The sequence below is a fragment of the Colius striatus genome, chromosome 3, assembly GCF_028858725.1.
Source record: "Colius striatus isolate bColStr4 chromosome 3, bColStr4.1.hap1, whole genome shotgun sequence".
In the NCBI taxonomy this organism is placed as follows: domain Eukaryota; kingdom Metazoa; phylum Chordata; class Aves; order Coliiformes; family Coliidae; genus Colius; species Colius striatus.
In genome coordinates, this window is record NC_084761.1 from 41,193,073 (window position 1) to 41,218,501 (window position 25,429).

At 39.3% G+C, this 25,429-nt stretch overlaps 1 protein-coding gene across 1 annotated transcript; it reads right to left on the minus strand.

Moving 5' to 3' along the window:
• Positions 1-344: 344 nt before the first annotated feature.
• Positions 345-24,153, minus strand: CENPC (centromere protein C). The gene is made up of 18 exons (XM_061993904.1): positions 24,024-24,153; positions 22,337-22,383; positions 21,125-21,186; positions 20,712-20,806; positions 18,498-18,576; positions 18,219-18,417; positions 17,104-17,304; positions 16,127-16,503; positions 14,621-15,473; positions 13,545-13,583; positions 12,245-12,318; positions 11,334-11,393; positions 10,042-10,146; positions 9,129-9,227; positions 6,343-6,438; positions 5,881-6,035; positions 5,299-5,389; positions 345-3,871 (listed from the first exon to the last, which is right to left on the minus strand). The coding sequence occupies exons 1-18, from the start codon at positions 24,081-24,083 to the stop codon at positions 3,795-3,797; spliced, it is 2,769 nt and encodes a 922-aa protein (XP_061849888.1). The 5' UTR covers positions 24,084-24,153; the 3' UTR covers positions 345-3,794.
• Between the last annotated feature and the right edge of the window lie 1,276 nt (positions 24,154-25,429).

A 25,429-nucleotide genomic window follows, 5' to 3' on the forward strand; every position in this document is an offset into this window, starting at 1 on the left:
GATCTTGGCCCCAGGCAGGCAGCACACCTCTCTTGACTCCCTGTCTGCTCCACAGATGGGTCTCTCAGTGCCCCTTTGCAGCGAGTCACCCACAACAAGCACCCATCACCTCTTCCTACAGTGTCCATTATCTATTGCAGGTGGAGCAAACGATGGGTTGTTTGATGGGTTTTCCCCTTTTGGAACTTGCTCATTGAAGTCCCTTGTCGCCAGTGCCTCATACTTATTTGTAGTGGGCACATTTCCCAAATGTTGATTTAAAATCATCTGCAGATAAGCAATTCAGCTGTGTACTTGAAAAACAGAAGAAACTGTATAGATGTGCATCAACAGTTTATTGGTGCTTTTTCTGTAATTACTCAGTTTATAGTCTCCTATTTTATGTTCACAAAGTTGTGCAAATATCAATGTGCACACATATCTGACAGTTTTGCAACCAATTCTTTCAGCAGCAAAAACGTGTTGTTTAGTAAAACACAAACAGCTTCCTAACCAAATGAAACCACAAAAAATATGTATTTTCAACAGAACCTACTAACCAGTAAGTTAAATCTTTTCAAAGGGAGCCAAAGCCTTCAAAACTCTGATTTCATATTGTTGTCAGATACTGTCAATTAGCAAAAACCTGTCTCAAACCTCTTCTATCAGAGGTGATGTTCTGTAATCTAGTGTAAGTAAAAGTTGTGCCTTTGAAGCTGAATATATAGGTCTATGAAATAATTTAAAACTGGTTTTAAAACATAGACAAAAAACACTAGAGAAACATAGATGTACATCTAAGATACAGAGTACAACATGCTCTGTATGAGCTGTTAGTTTAGCATTTTAACCAGCCTAAATAATGTTTCCCTGTATCTGTTTGAAACTATTACAGTAGTCGGTGGAATCACTCAACAGAGCAGAAAATAAAGTGATAAAAAGAATCACACATTGAGAGAAGAATATTAACTTATCACATTTCAGAGAAGGAGTTCTTTATTTATATCCCATGAGGAAAAAATTAGGCCACCAAAGGTAACTGATGACTACTAGTAGCCCAATGTGCACAAAACCATAGGAAGCAGGAGTCAAACCAAGACCAGGCAGAAATGAAACATCAGATGCTTCTTCTAACCTCCAGTTCCCGTTTGCCACACTGCACAGCTCAGCACCCACAGGAGACCGTTCTCCTATTCCCCTTCACACTAATGACAGGGAAGAAAATTTTTGTGTGACACTGAAGAAAAATGTTTAAAATGCAATCCAGACAAATCCATGTGAACAACCTAGATCAACTCAACCCCTGCTCTAATACTTCAAAATACAACTCTGAGCAAGTGGCTGCAACTAGCATAACACACACACTGCCAGAAGGAACTCAGCAAGGTTCAGTGTCAAGTCAAAATGTTAATGGAAACTCTTTTACATTTCCTTGCAACAGAAGAGAACTGAATTTGTAATATACTTACGTTACTTCCTTTCAAAAACCAAATCCAGGGAGCCATATACCAATGTAGATGTCTGCCAAGAGCAGACAGCTGCGCTTGCAGCACCATCTAGTGAGAAACAGTGGAACTGTTGCTGCATCCTAGATGCTTGGCACAACTGATTTTGCTACTTTGAAAAACAAGAAACCCAAACATTTTGAGATATAGTCCAACTAACATTCCTCCCAAGAAACCAACTAGCCAGGAACCAACAAAATCATCTTAGCCTAAAAAGTTATGTATTTTACCAAATCTACCCTATTCTGTTGACACTCCCAGGAAAACACAAACAGGCATTCATGGCGTGCTGACCTTGAACCTGCACTCAAACATATGACACTTTCCAGCATGTGTCAGGAAAAGGTCTGTACATGTTTCTTCTGCTGAAAAAGATACCCTGAAGGACACATTTCTCATCATTTACTCATGATACAAAAGAAAACCCACTCGAAACCTTGCTGCCAAGACACATTGGAATCTGATGCAACAAGGGCACTGCCACTTCCCAAACTAGAATACCTTGCTGGAAAGCAGCAGGCTGCCTTGAGCTTCCTCACACTTTCCTTTAGGGTCATGAGCTCCAGAGTCTATACACGTTCACTAAGCCCTTAATAAAGTATCCTTCTGCAACCCAACCCACAGACAGGTAATGCAGAATAAAGTTTGCAAGGTATTTTCCTTCTGAATTCTCTGGCCTTCAATACAATTGAAAAGTGGCCTTGTTCTGACTTTCAATGAAACCACTGAGCTGTTGGTCTCAGAGAGCACCACATCCATGCCCTGACCCCTGGGAGCCATGCTTGGGCAAGGAACAGAGGATCTTTGCTCTAATGCTAGCCCTGTGCTGTTTTCCAAATGGGAAATTTCCAGACCTCTGCAGGCCTGAGGAGTGGAAACACACTTAAATGTTTTAGTGGGTGGGATCCTCTCAAGCAGTGGAGACAGCATGTGTGCCCATCTGGTTGCTGGTATGGTTCCAACACAGAAGAGACAATATTTTAATCTTCCTGACTTTGAAGAGACCAATCCAAGCCCCAAATTTGGAAAAGCTGTCAACATTAACCTATTAACAGCTGTACCTAAGTGACTTTTTGGTTGGTTGTTTTGAGTTTTTTTTTTAAACTCAAGCTGCTTACAAAAGTGGAAACTAGGAAAGAACAGGAAAAAAATAAAGGTCTTTCTCTGCAGTCTGAACTTTGACAGCAAATAGTTTGTACCAGGACAGAGAAAGCGCTATATGGCAATAGGCCTACTCCCCTGTTACATCTTCTCAGATTTATGCACCACCTAGACATGAATGTAAGATCTAGCCTTAATGATCACGAACAAACTTGATATAAGGTCAATCCTCAGTCCTCAAGTCCTTAACGTTTACAATTCCAATTCAATTTTCTTTATCTCCTTCTCTTCTAGAACACCAGTGATCACAGAGAGAAAGCACTTTACCAGAATAGTTGTAGTTTACCTTATCTTCAGCCAGAAGGAACTGTGAAGGGCTTTGGAGACAAGTGCTATGTATACCATCTGCTGTCTAGACTTCACTTCTCGATATATAGGATCATTAAGAGTTTTCCCAAAAGGTTCTCATTATTATCCAGGAATACAGCAAGGCAAACAGGAGGAAATATTGAAGTGATACATTTGGCAATGACTTATGACTGTGATACAAAACAAAGCTATCCACAGTATGCAGAGCCATTGCTTCCATACCAAAGATGGAACAGATAACCTCCCACTTAAGAGCTCCCGTTTATACAACTTGGATTTGAGGCACTAATCAGGTATCTGCTAGCCAAAGAACCATCTGGCATTAACAACTTAGAAGGCTGGAACCCAGCACACATGCATCTCGGCAACTCATCTCACAGACAAGTTACTGAAATGTGAACTGTAAGGTCCCACATTTGACTAGAGACTATTTTAAGCAGCCTGTACCAGGCAGATGTTAAGACTATCAGATGCTGGCTGAAGATGCCAACATTTTTTCAAGTGCTAAACATCCTTTCAGAGATAGAGCATATGAATACAATTTGGAACAATGATGGGCTTTACCCACAAATTGCATACATATATCTTTCTGTCTTTGGATGACACAAGAACAAGAGCGGACACAGAGTGAAACCCTTCAGTATGTCATTTCAGTTTGACAGACAGCTACTGAAGTTCTTTTGGTTTTGTTCTCAGCTCTTCTTACGTTGATTTCAGCTCCTCTATATTAATTTGTAATGTGAAGCTGGGCACACTCAAGCACTTTTTGTGCATAAAAAGAACTTTAGAACATACGAAAGCTCAAAACACGTTTCAGCCAACTTCTCCACAGGAAGCTCTTCAATCGATTTTTTTGAGTTGCGTGAAGACAAGAATACTGTCTTGATTCAGAAGGTTACGTATGTTATACATATTTCCTACAAATAAAAACAGTGAAAAAGTGTGTTTAGAAGCCACTAGTAATTTTAAGTCCTGTCCTGTCTTCAGACAAGCGTATTTTCATTTCATGTACGTTAACAGAAGGAGTGTTAGCCCCAGTCCATAGGATGCCACGCTTACAGGCATATCACTCAACTTCAAAGAGATAACAAGAAACACAGCTAATGTCTATTCTTAGCACAGTCTAAAATAATTAAGTGCAACTTTGCCAACAAGATTTTTACTGAAAAGAATGTAGCAGACTTGAGCTCTCAAAACCTGCAAAACTTTATGGTGACTGAATTTCTTTTACTCCGGCAGGAAATCTCAATTAAAAACTGCACATGAAAACTTACCTGCAGATCTCCACTTGGGATTTATATAACATGATCACCCAATATAGAAATCTCTAAAAGGCATTGAATGCTGGGAATAAGCAACATCCTACCATCCATATACAGCCACACTCAGTGAATTACAGTGAGGTCAAATGCCAAAACCATTGCATTGCCCATCCAGGCATGCTCAGACAGGCCATCATGAAGCAGGGAAGAATACAATGAAGTTAAGATCCTTATGGCCATACGGAACTTTCAGCCATCTATATAACCTGCTTTCCCAAAAAGTAAGCTACAAAATTGTCTCTGTAGATCTCTAAATTTTTAAGATTAAAACAAACAGCAAAAAAGGCTTCAAAGCTCAAGCATTAACTGAATAAAGATTATTCAATCAGGACATCACAGTGAAAATCTAATGGAAAAACAAGTGGTAGCTTGTAATTTTCTAACATAACCTCTTCTAATAAAAACTCTCTACAGCTCCAAGAATATCCTGCTTTACAACTACTAAACTCTCCTGACTAGTGTCTCTTACCCATTGAAGGGCAGCTTTCCATATGGAACTCATTCCACTTTTATCTCAGAAGGACAAAAGCAGAGGTGTCTAAATTCTCAACAAGCCACAGGAATTTACAACCCATTCAACAAAACATTCTGCACTTTATATATATCAAGCACAAAGCGTCATATGATAAATGGATCCAAATGGATTTTCATAATTTTATGAAGAAACTCCAGCAAACAGATGGCAGCAAAAACAATTATATTAACTACCACTGTATTAAGCTGTCTGTGAAGTTTCCCCAACTTCACACTAAAGACACAACTAGAATACCAAGAGAAATTCACTCTTAGAACTTGGTAGCATCATGAAGCTTTGATGGCACCTCACATAACAAACAGTGTTTGTATCATTGCATTTAAAAGGTTAGGTCATCAACCCATGACCAGTCCTGGGTCCCATTCCTCATAATCCCGATCTTTCCCAGTCTCTACTGAAACTTCTCTCTCCCCATCACTCAGCTCAGTTTTGCTTCCTAGCAGTCTCATCCCTCTCCAACAAATACGTTTTAAACACACATGCTCACCTTCTGGAACACAGAAGAAGTCTCCCGTAGTCAGGTAATATGATGTCTTATGTAAGGTAAAAATAACTTTGCCCCAGATAACGTGGAAAACCTTAATGAAAGCCAAACAGTTCAGAGATTAGCGATGTTTCCTTTGCAAACACTTTCTGAAATATTATCTTTGTTTTGCATACATTTCATAAGAAAGATCAAACCCAAATAAGTTGGCAGAGCCTGTTTTTCCTACCCTGCTGAAAAGTATAATGCATAACTTGCAAGTGAGGTGGGGGTCAAATTTATTTGTTTGATACATCCATCTTGCCTACAAGATCCAGACAGTAAGCATACACAAACATGCAGATCTAATGTGAAGCAAAGCAGGTCAATGTGCATGCAAAGTACCTCCAGCAAGTTTCTTTAGTTAATAACAGATTTAATAACTGAAATGGTTCACTAATTTTCATTTTATCTGTTTGCACTATAGGGGGAAAAAAACCCAAACCTGAAAAACCTGTTGATCTTCTGTGCTACTTCTAAACCATTTTAAGATTTTGTTTACATAGCCCACTTTACACAAATCTGAAAAAAAAAAATCATACTTACTATTGTATCCATGTAGACACACTGTTGTCCTTTTTCCTTAAGTGGCTTCAAAATCAATTTCCCAATGGCAAAAGTAGATGTATTCAAATTTTTATATATTTCCACTGATTCATCTTTGAAGAAGTATGCCTTACTGTCATCAGTGTTAACACAAGCTACAAAAAAGTCCAGATTAACATTAATGCTCACAGAAAAGTAGCCTTTTTACTTGCTCAATAACTACTTATCAAATCATACACATTACGTTTCATGGCAATACCTCCGAGAGCTATATCCAGTACTTACCTGAAAAATCAGGACATGTTTTAGTCTCTCCGTCACAATTTTCTCCAGAAGAGCAATGAGTATTTCAGCAGCTCACCTTTTTATGCCCAATGCAGCATGAACCCATTTTTTTTCTTACCAGTCTAATCACTTAATACACCGATCACAAAAGCCCTTTGTTACATCCCCTCAACTCACTTAGAAGTACTTCCTTGTTTGTTACTGGGTCCACTACAACGGTTGGCTTAGAAGTATCAGCTAGGGTGCAATTCAAATTTGCAGGTATCTCTCTTCCTTAGGAGACAAAAAGAACAAAATAAAAATCAGATAAATAATCACTCTACTTTTAATAATTTGGTTACAGCTTTTCCACACTTTTAGATTTCATACACAAGTACTTATATTTGTTTCATTAAATGTCAAAAAAGACTGAACATATGTTCTTCAAATAAAAGGAAGCCATCCACAACAATTCTTTGAAAATGTAATTGTCATTGGAATTATTTCTGTGTATAATAGATAAACGATCTCTAAATCCTAAAGAATTTTCCACAGGAATGCCAACTATTTATCCTGCACTGTTAACAACAGTATTTACTCAAAAGAAAATGTGTTTTCAGAGAAGTGCTTTGCTAGCAACAGATGCTGAGAGGATATAAAAATACATGACAAGGTATAAAGAACAAGTTTTTTCTTTTTACCTACTGCTACTGGTCATCAGGGAAATGAAGAGATAAAGCATTCAAAAGAACAAGCATGTGTGTTCAATTTTCCTTTACCCAAGAAATACCACTACAGGGCTCTCACTCTAAGTTGTAAATCAGAAAACTATTTCTATAATAAACAGGATTTTTCCAGAGAAGGAAACAGCCTAAGAACTGATGACAATCTTGCACTTTTCAAATAGAAAAGAGATGCTGGAGAATGCTCACGATAGAATAAACATCCCTAAGGTCTCTTGCAGAACTCCCTTAAGCAGACAATTTTAGCTCCCCAGTGCACAGGAAATGTCTTTAACTGCAGTCTGAACAAAGATGTTAAGGCAAGATATAGCACTTTACAGGCACTCATGGCTGCTTAAATACTCTTATACCAAGACAGTCAGGGGTAGAAAGCAAGCTGCTGTGTTTGAAATAGCTTTGTTCCAACATAACCATTTTCCTATAAAAAGAAGCAGCAACAGATGCAACTCTATAGCTATAATCATAGATTTATCATAATAACAATAAAATTTAGGAAATTCTACTGCAAATTCTACTCAGCTGATGGTCTTTTCACACATCACTTAAAATTCCAGGATGCTACCGAAAGATTATCTCTCAGGATAAATGTGAGTTAAAGAGGAAATTCATCACTTATGGAAGACAGTTCAAATGCACCTAAAGCAACCAACCATTTTCCTAGACACAGAATGAATAGTCATTACCCAGCTCAGGTTTACATGACTGCAAATTATTTCTATTAAAACAAACTGTACTTAGATGAAAGCTCAATCTAAACCAGGATCCTGTCTCCCATCAGTGGCCAAAAGCAAATACGTCCCATTCTACCCCCAAAACTGTTAAGAGATGAATGGCACCTCCATGGAATACTTTCCACTTCTAACATGGAGCTCACACACTTTATTTAGAGCTATTAACTGTTACATCTTTTATGAATTTATCTAGTTTTCGTCTTGAATCTAAATAAGGATTTTTATCCACAGTATTCTGAGACAAGGAGCACAGTAAGAAGAGCCATCTTATTTTCTTTGAAAAACCCAGCTCTCATTATCTTCCTTCCACTCCTTCAAGTTCTTCTGTTTAAAAACAATCACAAAACCCCAACAAACACGCAAACAAAACAAATCACAATTTATTTCTATTCCACTTCTCCGTGCCACTCATGATTTTGTCTCTCACACTTCCACAGTATTCTTTTTTGGGCTGAGGTGCCTTCACCACGTAGTTGCATCTTGTAACAGAAGCCCTTCACGTTTTCTACAAGCTTTCTCTGAACCTTCGCTAGTCATAGAATCATAGAATGGTAGGGGTTGGAAGTGACCTTTAGAGATCATCTAGTCGAACCCCCCTAGTCCTACTACTTTTTTTAAGTAAAAGCAATGCTCTAGAAAAACAGAAATTTGTATCAATACTGTTTTCGTCGTTATTTCTCTAACAATTATTTCAGCCCCGATTTGTTTTAGGCTGTGTCAGGACCACACAGCATTTTCCATTTTTGTTAGTATTTCTTCTGTAACTTCACATAGAAACGTTTCCATTTCAAACCAAAGTGCTAGTCAGTCCCCATAAAGAAGAGTTCTTCAGCAGCAAAATATCTTCCAGAGAGAGTACAGCAAAAATAATTTGGGCTTCAGACTTTGTGTCCCTTTTCTGAGCACTACCTACATATTTATTATCTACTGGTCACAATGGCTCTGGCAAAACTTCCTAATCCTGTTTGTTTAAACAGATTTATTGCCCACTTTTAACCATTTTATGCACTGTTCTTAAAGCTTTCTCTCCACCTACCTTGTTATGTTTTTGTATTTGACCTAAGACAGCTTAAAACTCTATTGACACCACGTGCTGCCTTTTCAGAAGTGATGTCACAGGCATCAGCGAAATGACCAGAAGTTTCTATACCTTAACTGTGCATTATGAAACTAGACCCATTAGCATCGCTAACCACTGAGCCAGAAGTCCAGCTTATTTTTCTCCAACCCCTACTTTAAATGCACCACAACAACTTTAGACATTTCCCATATCTCTTCCTTTCTAATGCCGAGAACTTAAGAAGTTTTTACCACAAGACTCTTCGGCATTGCTACAGAGGAAATAAGAACAGGGTTTTCCACATCAGATCACATTTTAACACGTTTCATTATTAAACTATTTTCCACTAGAGAGAATATTGTGTTTTTACAAGAGAAAAATCTTACAGCAATAGAGTATTTTATTACAGATTTTTTAAGTATCAAAATAGAAAAAGGTCTGTGTTCATACTTGCTTCATCTGTTTTCTGTTTGTGATAACCCTTTCTTGGTTTTTTCTCCCTGGGAGGTTCTGATTCTGGACACACTATTCCACTAACCACGAGATTTCCTGAAATGGAAGAAAGTTAAACAAAGTTCACTAACTCATAATAAGTCTATAAGAATGCAGGTTTGCACAACCACAAAGCATTTCAGTTGAGAATGTATTTCCTTAACATCAAACATTTCAGATTGTTCTGGTTTTCCAGAGCTAACCAAAAGCTTCTCAGTAGCAAGTATTTTGAAGTGCAATGCAACTGAGATTTTTTTGAAAATAACTTGATCATAGTTCAGGAAAAGAACAATTCAGAAAGCCAGGACACGAAAGATTTTTTAGGACAAAAGCATAAATTTTAGAGACATAAAGAAATACTTTGTTTCAAGCAGACTAATTTGTTAGAAAAAGACCAAATTACGTTGAATTGTCAGGAAAAATCCATGAGAACAAGACATAATTCCATTACTTGGTGAATTTTAGCAATGGATTCAATACTACAGTATCTGCCCTGGACAACAACCTCCACATAGAAAGAAATGCTCCAATGAATGATCTAGTAGACAGTCACTTTTTCCTGTATCATACCGAATTTTTAATGTAATAAAGCTAGTAGACAGATATGTTTTTTTCCTTCCCTAAACGGTTACAGCAAAGCTACTTAATATGTTCTGTTGATACCATTTCTGGCTGACACAGGAGTATCAGGAAAGAAAAAAAGACTACACAGAAAGGTGACTAAATGTCCAGAGACCATAAATAATTGATGATTTATAAAAAAATTATCAAATAGCAAATGCTTCAAAGTTTTCATGGCACAAGATAAACCCAGAGACTTCTCTTTATTGTCCAATCAGGAGAAAGCAAATAGGTATTTTAAAACTAATACCTGAAGGCCTCATCTTGTAGTTCACGCGCTCGCCTCGCCAATAATCCAGAGGTCTTACTCGTATCCTTTTAGTCCGACGAACATTTGGTGTGTGGGTAGGCATTACTAGTTTAAGAGATGAAATCATTCTCATTAAGTATGAAGGGAAAATTCAGAAGTGGAAAACATTAAATATCCTTTCCTGCTGTTCCATACCAGGCGGTCTGCAACTTCCCAAATTATATTTGTATGACACTGCTATCATGGCAGGAAAAGTGAATCAAGTATTGCCAAATTCTTCTTTTGCATATGTCACTAATCCCCTCTCCTTTTTCTTAAACAGCCACCAAGCTTACCTAACACTGGACTTCATCTATGCATCTTAGTGAATCACTGAGACACGCTGTTAAGGGCTCAAGCACAAGAAGCAGCAAATATGCTACAACTGTGGAGATAGGCTTGCTCTGAGCAAAGTCTAAGAACCTTGCCTAAATCTACAGGATTTCATTACCCCCAGTGCGAAGGCACTGCCTTGGCTATAGCAAGAGGACCAGAACAGAGCCTGCATAAGCAGCCCCTCCTCTTCCATCTCCGAGGTCCAGAAGAGCAGCACTTTGGACAACAGAAACCCCATGCATTTCCAAAACTTCTCAGATTTTTTTACCTTCAGATCTATTTATTATATAGTCTCAACTTTCAATTTTTCTAAGATCTCATACATGTATACAGTAAAATTCAGTATTTTAGTGTCTGTAAGAAAGAATCAAAGTCCCTTAAGAGTTCAGAGCAAATTAGTTAAAAATATTTAAATGATAAAGATTAAAATAAAAAGGCTGAAAGTTTTCGAAGGTAGACAACTACAGTGTTGTGCATAAAATAATAATAAAGGGAATAGAAAACAATAAAAACAGAGTAGTATGGGATTACAATCAACTGCATGCCCGTTGTTCTATGCTATCTGCACTCAGATCATCACAGAAGGCAGTCTATTTGCACTCCAGTTACACTGTGTAAAACTAATTTGTGCTCTTACTGAACTGTAAGCATTGTCTTGACTCAACAGTAAGTGAAAAAATGAAAATGTGAGTTTATTTTAACTGTTGAATATAGTAATAAGAAACACCAGAAGTTTTTAAAAGTATCTTAAAAATTAGAGCAGGGTTGTACCACTTATATAACAAGCCTTATCTGTAAACTCTTATTAATACATGAATCAATATTTGAGTGTTTTCCTGTGTCTCCTTCAGCAAAGCTTCCACCAAGATGCAAATGTATTTGTATTTATACACTCACATATTTTAAAATAATCTTACCTATCTTATGCCTTGCATTGTTGTCTGCCAACAGATGCCTTACTTGATCTTCAGAACTATCTGAAAATACATTAAAAAATCCACTACTATCAGTAGCTCCTGTTCCTCACTTATTCTGAGTACCCACTAGAAGCAACCAAAGGTAATACAAGATACAGTCCCAATTTTAGTGTTCCCACTAATTTTTCTTTAAACATATATAACCATAGATAAGCAGTATATGTAATATGTTTTTAAAGTGTAAGCTTGAAAATTACATGAAAACTATACAAACAAGTAAATATTGCTCAGATTTATCCCTCTGATAAAACTAACATTGGCAAATTATAACTACACATATGATTTTATTGATCAAAGTGCCAGGTCATTCAGTTTTATAGTACTCAAGCTTAACTTCAAAACAAACTTCTTAGCAGAACACACATAAAACCTGGTCTCTGAAGAAAGCACTGCATGAACTAATAACACACACAATTGTCTCTAAAGCACTAATGAAGCATTTCCATCTCCAGGGCTCATATTCATCATGACAAATATGTGAAACCTGTGCAGGGAAGCTTAAAAGAACAACAAAATGTTTTTAGGTGAACAAGGCAACACACCAAATTGATACAAACCAAGCCAAAAAAAACCTGTACAAAGTATTTTGGTATCCTGGTATCAAAGTATTATCATGGTATCCTGGCGTAGGCTTTATACCAAACCACGCAGTGCTTGTCCTACCAAAGCTAACACAAGGTAAAGCTGGCAGACTGCATCATCATGTGCTCGGGCAGAAATGTGATCAGTCAATACGATCTACATGACTTATTCTGGACAAGGAAAATGTAACAGAAATTACTGTACCATTAATTACAGCTTATAAGATGCTTAGAGGTAGAATGCAAGAAAATATCGATTTTAAACATTACCTGAAAATGTATCATCCTGTTCACGAGACTCACTTCCAGAAGAAAGTTCACGACAATGTTCTAGAACAGGTCCACTTCAAGGGAGGAGGAGAAAAAAAAAAAAAAAAACCCACACACCTGCTTGAGTAAGTTAAATGTCTAAAAACACTACAGCACTATCCAAAATATAAAATTTAAGGGTTTTTTCAGATCATGTTGAGTGGTTTTTTTTTTCCCTTCTAAACATTTATCTGTACCAACTGGACACTGCTACTTAGCAATCACAGGTCTGAAATTCTACAATTACTCCTCTACTAGGTTATCAGTCAGACAAACTGGCATTTGCATCTTCTCTCTCTACAGGCTTCTTAAACTTTTTTTTTTCTTCTTCCTCCCCTCCAGAAGAAACAGACCACCTCCTCTCCGCAGCATTACCTTTCAAACAATTTTCCATAGACAATGATTCTAGAAGTGCTTTAAAGAGCTGTTTTGTACACTTTAAAGACAGTAAACCAGTTTGTGATTGTTGTATGTGTTGTGTCATGAAATCTTCCCCAAGAAAATGAGAATAACATGTATGTAACTCCACCAGAGATTCTCCAGCAATCAAATCACTCCTAACAGCATTATCTTACAGCATTAACCTTTCCCCTTTCCCTTATCTGTGACTGCTTCACTGCATTTACCATGCCAACAATGTTCAGCTGTGATTCACCTAAATGATCTACCTACACAGTAGATGAGCAAATCTACACTAGACATTTGTCCACTTCAGTCTGCAGCAGTAGGCTCACTTCTAATAAAATATAAAATTTTCAGTAGAATTAACACATAGAAATCTAATCACTTCACAGACTTCCACTTCTGTTTGCTTTTTTAAGTTTCCATCCCATGAAGGAGAAGATACTTGCATATTTATGTGCACAAGAGTTTCGATTTTAGATATAATTTCACGTCCTACTTAACAGCAACTTTATTAGTACAGTTGTTATTAGTTCTAGGAACACTGACACTTCTATTCAAAGAAAAAAAAATAAAAAAAAAAAAAAAAATCACACACTGATGTGGAAGCAAACCTCAAAGGAAGAAAAAGGTCCCCAAAGGCAAGAAACTTACTGTGACTCCTTAATCACGACAAAAACTTTCTATGGTTATTAACTGTATTCACACAGTATTTAAACACTTCAGGCACAAGTCACAGTGCCTTTACTAGGTTTTACACTAGTAGGACTCAAAACACAGTATTAGTACCAAACAGATGTTGTGCCTCAGTGGGCGGAAGTGGGATTAAATGCAAGTAACACACAACTCATGAAATTACCTTTCACAACTCATAGGCTCCTCATCTGTAAGGGAATCACTAGAAGAGAAAAAAAATATTACCTTTACTGTTAAGTCAATTTTATTTCCTGAAAGGAACACATAGGTCATTAATTTTATGTATTGAAGGGAATCATGAAAAAAGACATTTTAAAAAATATTTGTTAAAGTAATGCAATAAACAGTGATTAAAAATGTGATTACTGTTTTAAACTTCTTTTAATTACCAACTACTATCAAAGTTACTTCCACAAAAATAAATATAGCTGAAAAATTAAACACTGTATTTTCTCAATTTATAAACAAAGTGACAAATTGCAGAATCTTAAGGGTTGGACAGGTCCTCGAAAGATCATCTAGTCCAACCCTCCTGCCAGAGCAAGAACACCTAGAGAACTTATCTAGGCAGGTTTTGAATGTCTCCAGAGAAGGAGACTCCACAACCCATCTGGGCAGCCTGTTCCAGCACTCTGTCACTCTCACAGTGAAGAAATTCTTCACTTGTATTTCTTTGGAATCTCTTACGTTCCAGCTTGTACCTGTCGCCCCTTGTCCTATCACTGGACATTTGGCTCCATCCTCCTGACACTTGCCCTTTACATATCACCCCTTAGTCTCCCCCATGCTAAAGAGCCCCAGCTCCCTAAGTCTTTTATCATAAGGGAGATGCTCCACTCCATCATCTTTGTCGTCCTCCACTGAACTCTCTCCAGCAGCTCCCTGTCCTTCTTGAATCGAGGAGCCCAAAACTGACAGCAAAGTTATTCTACAGGTGGTGGGGTTGTGTGTCTTTTTCTGTTTTGTTTGGTTTTAAACTGTATCAGCTACTTAAGTCTCAAAAAAATTTCAGTGCAAGTGTGCTTCTGTAAAAGTAGACACAAGATTTGGCACCTACCTCTGAGAACAGGATGTTGACTAGATTATATATTTTGTATTCTAGATTTCTCTTTCTCTATTCAACCACTCGGAAACTGTCACATCATTCAATTGGGTCATTACTGATTAAAAGTTGACAAGATGTGTTTCGTTATCTACCAAGTTAAACCATGCTCTTAAGGAATTATACAAAATACTTACTGTAGTCCATGTTGTGTGTTATGTTTCCTTTTGTTACTTTTAATTTTTACATCTGATTTCTTCTGTTTTTTCTTTGCCACATCCTGTATAAAAGAGCTGTCAGAATCCATTTGAGACTTGGCATCTTCAGGGTTTGAGCAAACACCTTCACTGGTTCTGCAATGAATCTTTTTGTGTCTCTTTCCCACAGACTCAGTTGACAATTGTTTCTTTTCAGACTTCCTCACACTGTCTATGAGATATTGCAGTGCTTTTACAAGACTTTTGTTGCTTGTACCATCAAGTGACTTCAAGGCATGCAATATATTTTCAGGCCTTTCAGACTTATCCAACTTCTCAATCACAGAATTCTGTAATTCCTGATGTGGGGGTGAAGTGAGCACTTCATTCAATTTTACAGGCTCTCTTTCAAGCTCTTCTTCACCAAGTTCACTGTCAGAACCCTTCTTTCTTTGAAAATGAGGCTTTGTATTACTACTTTTCTTGCCAGATTTTTTAAGCTTCTTTCTTGGACTTTCCACCTGTCTCTTAGGTATCGAATCTTTTGGAAGTTTCTGCTTTGCAGCTTGTACCTTGTCAACTACCTGCTGAGAAGCTTTTGAAGCCAACTGAGAATGCTTGGAAGAGATGAGATTCCTTTTTAGAAACACAGTCTGCTCTTGCTGATGCCCAGCTGAAGGCACAAGCAAATCCTCCCTTGACATCACCTTTGTTTCACATTGTTTTGCATCAGATGCTTTTGTTTTCAATCCAGACTCTGACAACATCTGTTCTGGTTTCTCTTCTGGTTTCCAGGACATGTCCTGTTTCTGGTTTGGAGAGCCTTGCCTACATGCTTTCCTTTTAGTCTTTCCTATCAATACACAAAACATCTGGACATTAATATCTTTTCCCGTTAAGTTAGGATACATATATTAACACCTAAACAGATAAAAATAAACCAAATAATTAAAAAAAACTCCTCACAAAATCAGATTTTTCCCTGATGGTTTCAAGATGGCTTTCTCTGAACTACAGTGCATAAAAAAAGAAAATTGAATTTTTGGTGAATTCCAGTAATTCCTAGCACAAAAAAACAAAGTAGACGAGTTACATGCAATCTGCTTTCCAATTTTCAGTGCTTTCTGCTACAAAATCCTTCTCAAATAATTCCTAAAAACTCATCCTCTCCAGTTTAATGTACATATCTTAATCTTCTTTCTATGGAGAGAGGAGCAAAAGCTTGTGGGCAGCTAGATTCGTTTTCTGCTAAGAAAAATCAGCACTGCTAACTTAATTTTTTAACGTACCAGCAGGAAAGGCTAGGGGGAAAAAAGAGACACTCTGTCTCACTCCGTTATATACACCCAAACCTAACTGAAAACTGAACATCAAATTAGTAATCCATGAATGTCTCTTATCCTTATTTCCCAGTAAACCACCACAAAAAAAAAAAAACAAAAAAACCCCACCACCACAGTAATATGAGGTGGAAGGAGAAGTCCAAAGAGCTGTTAAAAAACTTACCCTTAGAAGCACTCTCTTTCCCTTGAGACTTAAGGACTTCTTCACTGTTAGAGACTGGATCTCGTTCTGGTGTTCCTTTGAAGCCAGGTACTCTGACATTCAAATCATTCATTTTCTGTTCAGTACATGTTTCAACCTGTACTGTTCTGTTCTTGCATTTCTTGCTGTCTGTCTTCTCCTTTTCATAGGGCCGAGATTTGGAAACAGGAGGTGCAGAGTTATCTTTTTTTGACTTTTTGTTCTTACAGGGTACTGAAAACCAAGACTTAAAAGATGCATCTTCTGAGTCCTCAATTAAAAATTCACATTCATTTTGTACTTCTGGATCTTGATCTTTCACAGGAGGTGGTGATGGCGGCGATATTGAGGCTGAATACCTAAAGAAAGGAAGGACAAAGTATTCACATTATTTAGGAGGGAAAAAAACGGACTTTCAATCCTGCAAATCTACAGGTAACTCTAGAACACCTAAACACAGTACAGGATATTACAGTCCTCAGAAGAATTATTATAAAATTCCTCATTTATACCACACAAAGCCTGTTTATCCTTGCTTTGGCCTCATACTCACACCTGCCTATTTCTCAGGCACCGGCTAGCCAACTTCCTATCAAACCAGTCAGAGAACCACATTAGCTCTGAAAGACTGCTTATCACTGCTGTCTTCAAAATCTTCTGAGGTTTTCCCAAATCCTCCAACCTAGCTACCAAAACATATCAGGTGTAATCTGAAACACTTATTCAATAGCTACATACTATTTTACTGGCAGACAAAAAAGCAACAGCACTGTTAAATCCTAACAGCACAAAACTTTGAAACAGCTATTCCTATTCTTTCTCAAGTGGCATTTTTCAGTAATGTTGCATTATCCCAAAACATTCTCTGAGACCTTTTATGTTTACAGATAATACTCCAGTACTCGGGACTGGGTTCTTTTACTAGTAAATTACATTCCATATTAACCCTCAAAACCAACCTTTTTCCATGAGTTCCTGATGCTACAGCTGCTAAGACCACCGAAGAGAAAGACTTCTCTTTCTGTACAAGTGTAGAAATATGTTCTGTTCCATGCACGAGAACAACCTGCTTGCCTCTCCCAGTCTGAGGTCCTTTCAAACTTTCAGTTTCCACATGGCTCTTCATCGCAGCAGCAGTATTTTGTTCATCAAAATGTAATCTATGTGTGAGAAACAGCATTTAAATACAGTGTAACAACTCCCAAGTGCACATTAAGGTATGGTGTAGATGGACAGATGCTCCCATTTCCTCCTGCTGACAGTGCCTCACTTCTTATGAATGAGCTGCCCTTTGGTGATTTGCTTCAACACTAATTAGCAGCATCATCTCCAAGGACAGGAGCAAGTGTCCAAACCAATGAGGCAACATGGGGTCAGTTTGTATTTCTTGATCAAAGTAGGACTGCTCAGCAAGACAAATTCCTAATTTTAGGAAAAAGTGCTTTGGAAATTGTCAAGTTTCCTAGATCCTAAGCACACTCTCTTTCCCATCTCACCCCATCAGTGGGATCAGTATCAGTCCCTCTCTAGGATCCACTCATTCCACAGAGTCAGTCCCCTAGGAAAAGCAGGACTGTGGCTGGGACCACTGGCCACGATTGCAGTTGCCCTCAAATTTTCCAAAGTAGAGATGACAATTACAATTGAAGTGCTTCTGCTTTGTATAACACATCTGTATATTCAGAGAGAGAAACAGTGACTGTCCATCTGTGCTTTAACAAATGTTTTGTTGACTTAAGGTTAACACTGTCAATAGGATGCATTGAAAATGTCTAGACTAAGAAGTTGTTAATTTGAGGCACTTTCCTGCAAAAAATAAGTTAAAATCTATTCCAACAGGCTTCCCACACTTGAGTACTCCACTTTTGAGAATTAACCACCATTACCAGAAAATTTAACAAATAACAATTCTGACCTTTCTAAACCCAGATATTGGATTTTTCCAAAAATCTTGGAATTTATTTTTGGAAGTACCCAAGTCAAGCTCTTAAATGACTGAAACCACCCTGCTCATTTACCCTAAGAGGAGATCAACACAATGACACAATACCACCCCATGTTCAGCTCTACTTACATCTGTTGGTCCACAAGCCGAGGTGATCCAAAAGGCCCCCAATTACCCTCAGGATCCAAAGACACATCAGGACTTTTGCTTAGTGCTTCAACGTCTTCTAATATATTTGTTTCTCTTTCAAACACAGGAGACTTAGGTTTTTCAGAAACAGCTATGCTATCACATATTGCAGGCTGCAGGGGCGTCTTATGTGACTCTTCTGTTAACATACAGAATAGGTTTAATTCTTCTGCTCAAGAATTACCCAAAAAAGCTTAATTCAGTAACAGCACTACTAACCTTCATTGCTGTTTCTTGCTTCCAGTGGTGATGGAAGATCACAGGCTGTTTTCAGAGAATTAATAACCCCTGCCTTTGGCTGTGATAGTCAATAACAAATAATGAGACAAAGTAAAATATTTGATAAAGTAACAGTATTTTGACAGAAATATACACTTGTACAGAACATGATATAATCTCCTTAATCTTTACTCATCTGAAGGCCAATTCTACTTTAACTAAACACTTTAATTTTTATCATATAAAACTTTCTGAAACCAGATGTAAATTTAAAATATCAAGTAAAACTGTGTGTACAGCAAAATTCAGTTTGCATCTTCAACCACACATCCTCATAGACCCAGGCAACTTATTTCCTCTTTTTGTTAGAACGAATTAATTTAATTCACCTTTATTAAGCCAGGCTGAGGTTTTGCAGTAATTACTTTTGAGATTGTATGGTATTCTGCCATTAGACTAAAGCAAACACTATTATAAAAGGATGCCTGTTATAAACATTGCCATTAACAGAATATCCTCTTTTTACAAAAAAATAAAAAAAGCCACATGGAAGAAAAATATTAAAACTAAATATATACAAACTAGATTACTGGTATCATTCTCTCAGCACATTAACAAGTCTTTTAATATGTTTCCACTCTTTAATAAAGTTACAGCTAATACGAAGTTATTGTACAAACAACTTTATCAGTTGACAAGCTGCTTTGACCCAAGAATCATCTTTCAATTTTCCAATTCATTGCAAATTACATTCATGTATCTGGAAAAGTGACTGAAACCAACCTCAACAGAGTCTAAGACAGCTATACCCACCACTCGCTATATAAGTTGCATGCTGCAACCTGAGACTATGAGAAATTTAACTATCCTAAACAAAAAGGTAGAAAGGCTTTCATCAGCAAAAATCCAAGAAAATAAGTTATTAAATAAATCCAGTTCTATAATATTTACTATCAGAGCACAATAAATTAAGAAAAAACATTACTAAGAACTGTTACAGAAGGTTAAATTATAGCTTATAGACTACGCAAATAACTTCATAGAATCACAGAATGGTAGGGGTTGGAAGGGACCTATAGAGATCATCTAGTCCAACACCCCTGATCAAGCAAGTCCACCTAGATCAGGTCACGTAAGAACATGACCAGGCGGGTGTTGAAGATCTCCAAGGAAGGAGACTCCACAACCCCTCCACAACAGCAGCATGTTCCACTGCTCCCTCACCCTCACAGTGAAATAGGTTCTTTTCTGAGGTTTAAGAGGAACTTTTGTGTTCCAGCTTCATCCCATTACCCCTTGTCCTGTTGCTATATACCAGGCTGGCCTTCCTGTCGGTTCCTGGGTCAACCTTCCTGCCCTTTTTTGAAGACTGAGGTGACATTGGCCTTTCTCCAGTCCTCAGGCACCTCGCCTGTCCTCCATGATTGTTCAAAAATGACGGAGAGAGGCTTAGCAATGACATCAGCCAGGTCCCTCAGCACTCTGGGATGCATCCCCGTAAGGGCCCACTGACTTATGAGCCTTAAGCTTGTTGAACTTCATGAGGTTCCTCTCTGCCCAACTCTCAAGCCAGTCGAGATCCCGTTGAATGGCAGCACAGCCTTCTGGGGAATCAGCCAGTCCTCCCAGTTCAGCATCAGCAGCCAGCTTTCTGAGGGTATACTCTGTCCCCTCATCCAAGTCCTTGATGAAGATGTTGAACAAGTCTGGCCCCAGAACCGATCCCTGTGGAACTCCACTGGCCATTCCAACTCGATTCTGTTCCACGGATCACCACCATCTGGGCTCTGGCATCCAGCCAGCTCTCGATCTACCTCACCATTCACTCCTCCAAGCCACACTGCCTGAGCTTTCTGATGAGGATGTTATGGGAGACAGTGTCAAAAGCCTTGCTGAAGTCAAGGTAGATGACATCCACTGCTCTCCCCCTCATCTAGCCAGACAATCATGCTCTTGCAGAGGGCTATTGTCAGACAGGATTTCCCCTTGGTGAAGCCATGTTTACTCCCCCGATAACCATCTTTTCCTTCATATGTTTAGTGATGACATTCAGGATGAGCTGTTCCATCACCTTTCCAGGGATGACTGGCCTGTAGTTTCCCAGGTAGTCCTAACTTATTGAGCTTACGCAATCAATACTTAAACAGAACTAAATGTGCACCCAAGTGAATCTGTGCTCAAAACAACATTGTGACACTGCCACAACTAACTTACCCTTTGTCTCTGTACTGAAGTCTTCTTGTTTCTGTCAATAGGAGTTGAGCAATGGGTTGGACTTGGAGAGTCTTCTGCGAGATCACTGCCCAAAGCTACAAAGAAAAAGCTACAGATAAAGGATTCTTCAGATTGTCCAGGTTTAACTTATTTTATGAAGTTGCTTGCTCAGGTCATATAAATCAAAAAAAAAACACTAGCTACTGAGGAAAGAGATCACCATTTACAAGAAAGCTAAAACAAAGTTTAAGTGTCCAGGAAGAGAGTGCTCTTAAAGATACAAAAGAAGGAGATAAAAATGGATAAAAATAAAGTCTGTTTTTCACTTCTACTTATTTACCACTAAATGGAATACATGGGAGAAATTATTTTTTTCTTTAACTAGCAAATTAAAGTATCAAGAAAAAGCTTACTTTTGTAGCAATCTTGTATGAGTTTCAGTATGTTCTGACCTGGCTGTACATCGAGTTTCTTTCTAGAAAGAAGATAGGAAAAAAAAAATAGTTTCAGTCAAAAATACTAAATGTTCCTACCCCAGCAATATAAAGGTAGTTCTTACTACTTAATATTTTACATTATTATTTCTACTATACCCAACTTTAACATATTTTACCTACCATTTCCATGCACACATATCTGCAAATAAATTTCTAAATAAGGATTCCAGGAGAAAAAGTCCCAGTGTCACGGAATATGATGAGAACCAAGAAATCTCTAGATAAGAGAAAACACACAACTACTGCAATAGCCCTCACGTAAAAGAGCTTTGGGATGAACAGGGATTTTTGCTTGAAATAAATAGTTTTCTTAAAAATCAGTCCTCAAGAGATGTTGCCTGCACAGTGACCCAGTCTCAGCAGACCCAGAATTGAAACACATAGGCTGCGAGTCTATCCCTTCACACAAGGAGTCGAACTCTGCTTTTCTTTCTACCACTTATCCACTTACTCTGCACTCCTACAAAAGCTTCAGCGGGAAGAATTGGCTGTAAGCAAGCAAACAGCTCAGCTGCTCAGATTACTATTTCAAATCACCCTGGTACAAATTAAAATGGCAGAAGAGACCCACAAGCCAGATCGTGTTGAGCAAAACCGAAACTATAAGAGAAAAGCCATGCAGTATTTATCCCATAATGATTATTATATGCTTTTAAAAACAGATAATTTGGTAAGCCAATGAAATGTTCGTCTGAAAGTGGATTCCAGTTCCAAAAAGTTTACAGATTTCTGGCACACTTAGAAAACAAGTTGCATCACTAAATACTCAAACACATTTCTAACACTTACCAGCAAAGGCCAAGGGGGCTAAAATTCTGCATCAGCTTCATTTCTCTGCCTCTTGAAAGGCAAAATGTTTTCACAGAATAACCGCTTTCCTGCTCAGGCAGCCTAGTTAGAGGTAGCTTAAGTATAGCTACTCCACAGTCTGCTGCCTTGGCAGAGGAATCCTTGGTGTTTCTCCCCCAGCACAATTTGTTCCTCCCATCACCAAGAAATAGAAGCAGTTTGGGAAACTGATCCTATGATCAGTTTAAGATACATCACAGTTTTGACATTAAGCTCTTGAACAAAAATCTAAACAAGTTTTCCAAATAACTGTATCTAAGAAACGTAAGTGGAAATTACCGTCCTCCAAGGCAGAATCTTGCTCTGTAGTCATTTTTAAAATTATTCTGTTAAGAAATAAGAACCAACTATTATTAAGTATGGTGACATTCTACAAAAACACAAATAAGCAGTCAACCTCCTGTTTCTCCTGTAAGTCTCAAGGATTCTCAATCCATCTGAAACTGACTGGAGTTACTGCAGCTCTGTAGAATGCTGCAGTGGCTACAATCACTGTAACACTTGTCAGACACTCAGTCTTCCTCAAGAACCATCAAGCATCTTGTTGCATTTAAAATCAGAGACTTACATGAGAGACTTACATGACAGAAATCACAGAGGATGCAAGGATTTGGTTGACATTTGTGACAAGTACAGAAATAAACTCTTAAGTAAGGAAAAGGAATGAACTATCACAAAGCAAGGTAGGACACATCTGCTGCTCTGAAAACTGCTCACGTGGAGATTCTGATCCTGTGTTTACTACAGGCAAGCCCATGTGGACAGGCAGTAAGAGCACACCAGCTGTTCCATAGAAAAACTTAAGTCTCAATTAACTCCCAGCATTTCCTCATATTTAAACCCTGACCCGAGTATAATCAAAGTCATTTGAATAGCAGACATGACTTCAATCATCTATTACCAAAACTAGGGTAGTAATAATTCAAATGACAGTATATTTTTTGTTTAACAAAAAATGAAATAAAAGTCTACTGATCCAGGAGCGAGTAAAAACTGCAGACGATAAAAACAGGAAAGAAAGGCAGGTCAAGAAAAATTAAAAACCTAAGCAGAATGCAGTTTTTCACCAATATGACAAGAAAATGTCTCAAAAGTCTCTCAATGTGTAGCTGAAAAACAACTGTTTCATCGTCTGTACAAAATGGAACAAAGAGTACACGCAGTGTGGACAGTATGTGGCCCAAATACAAATAAAGCAGGTTTTTGCTAGGTTTGACATACTGGCATTACTTTGCACATCTTTTGCTATTATTTCTGTTGATTAAATAAGCAAAACCACATAAGCATTTACTCCATTGCAAATTTTCAACATTAGTTCAAAATAGCAAGAAGAAACGCTTAAGGCAAACAACTGACCAAAGCGACTGACTTCACCACCAATGCAGAGCCATAGTCCACGCCAGATCTCTCATGCTTAAATCTCTTCCCCTTGCAACGGGGTGCAGAATAATTGACTAGCAAGCTACCTTTCATATAATTGATGGAAGAATTCCTGTAACTGATCTAAAAGAGTCTTTATTTATTGCTATGTTAATACCTTGCTACATATAAACAGCTTTTAAAAACTCGAGTTCCCTGCGTAGCTCTGACAGAGCTCTGACCCAATGAGAAAAGGCGAGTCCGTCTCTAGCACATCTAGACAGCAGCCCTGGCTCTTCACACAACCTGCCCCGTGAGAGGAAGCTCTTCGGAGAGGAGCGGCAGCCCTGCGGGCTCACGCCACAAGCGTTTGTGCCAGCGTCTGGGCCGAGAGGGAGGACAGAGCACCAACATCGGCCTCGCTTGACTCAGGAAGGACTGGCAGGCCCCCAGCGCCGCTTCACCGCGCCACCAGGGGCAGCACGGCAGCCCCACAGGCCCGCCCGCCCGGCCTTCAGGAGCGCGGCAAGGAGTGGGCCGCGCCGCGGCTGTTTCGGAAGAGAACGGCCGCCGCCCCCCACCACGGCCGCCTCCCGCGCCCTCTCACCAAGTCCTCTGCCATGCCAGGCCGCCGCGACGGGGAGGACGCGAGGTGGGACCCAGCCATTACGCTGCGCTACACCCGCCGCCGCTTTCAAACCTCTGGCGCCTTCCCGCTGAGCGCGCTCACCGCCGGCCGCACCCGCCCGCCCCATTGGCCGTTGCCACCGCGCACCTCCCCCATGCCCCGGGCCGTTGCCGCGCCTGCGCAGAAGCGGGCGGCTGCTCCCGCCACCCGCCCTCCGCAGAACTCTGAGGCGAGGTGGCGGGAAGCGGTGTCCTTTCGTTTCCCCCTCATCGGAAACGCCCTCCTAACAGCCTCAGCTTTGATCTTTAAAGCATCAGCGGAGAAACAACAGTAAGTGTAAACACCTGCTTGAGAACATAGTGCCACAATATCTTGCGGTATCAACAGAGACAGCACAAAGGTATAATTTAAATTATTCTTTTTATCACACACAGGTGTTTGGGGGAAAAAAAAAAATCTCATGGCCAGAGGTCATTGCTCACAACAGAGAGAGAGGAGTCCTGTAAATTTTATTAGAATAAAAGGAAAGTCCCCTAGGGCATTCCCCTGTGGGGTCACTCAACTTGCTGGAGGGCACAGCCTCCTTTTATTCCAGCTTCCAGGCTACCTGAGACCTTCCTGTTTTCCCCGTTGGCTGAGGTACTCGGAGGGTACAGACTTCTCAATCCATCTACTATGTATTTGCTCTATTATGACTGGCGGGAGTAACTGTGACTCTCTTAAGACGGGATCATTTGTTGCCACCTGGGCTGAGCTGCAGAGACCACACCTCCCTGCGGTCCCGCTGGATACCCTTCATGGGGAACCAATTTGATCTCTGCCCCAGGCTAGGGAGTTAAGTTGCTTTCCTCCCTCTTAGGCGGCCTTACCAACCGCTTAGTAGTATTTGTGGTGTAACAAACATCTTGCCTTAAATGCATGCTGCACCACGCGAAAAGGCCTAGTCTCTGCCCACGAGCTATAGTTGGGCACTGTTATGCAGCTTTGAGGGGGGCTGTACTGACATTGACACCCTCGCAATGGCTAGTAACATCTGCCACTAACCGGACATGACAGTCGTGCGATCAGGTGTATGGGATTAATCTTTTCGAATCTCAGGGCAATTCCATCAGCCACACCTTGGGGAGGTGACGTGCTGAGGGACAGACAGGAGCGTTCCTGACCATCCGGCTCCACAGCGGCAGTTGGCGGACCCGCAGTTCCAGGTCAATGCAGCCAAGTGAGGCAAGTACGGCCACCATATCCATCAGCTGGAGCGACATCCAAGCTGGAGGAGGACCACCCATCAGAGATCTTGGATGGATCAAGGCCCCATGGGCCCCATGGGACTCTAATGAACTCCCAGACTGTTGTTCATATCGCGTGCTCTGTTTCATGGCCCCTAC

Bases quoted from the DNA above. Each gene is read 5' to 3' on its own strand.
- CENPC (XM_061993904.1), bottom strand. From the start codon at position 24,083: ATGGCTGGGTCCCACCTCGCGTCCTCCCCGTCGCGGCGGCCTGGCATG. The intron at 22,384-24,023 runs GTGAGAGGGCGC...ATTTCTTAACAG, and splicing joins CTGGCATGGCAGAGGACTTG to AATAATTTTAAAAATGACTA. The intron at 18,418-18,497 runs GTTAGTAGTGCT...GTATGTTAACAG, and splicing joins AGCAAGAAACAGCAATGAAG to AAGAGTCACATAAGACGCCC.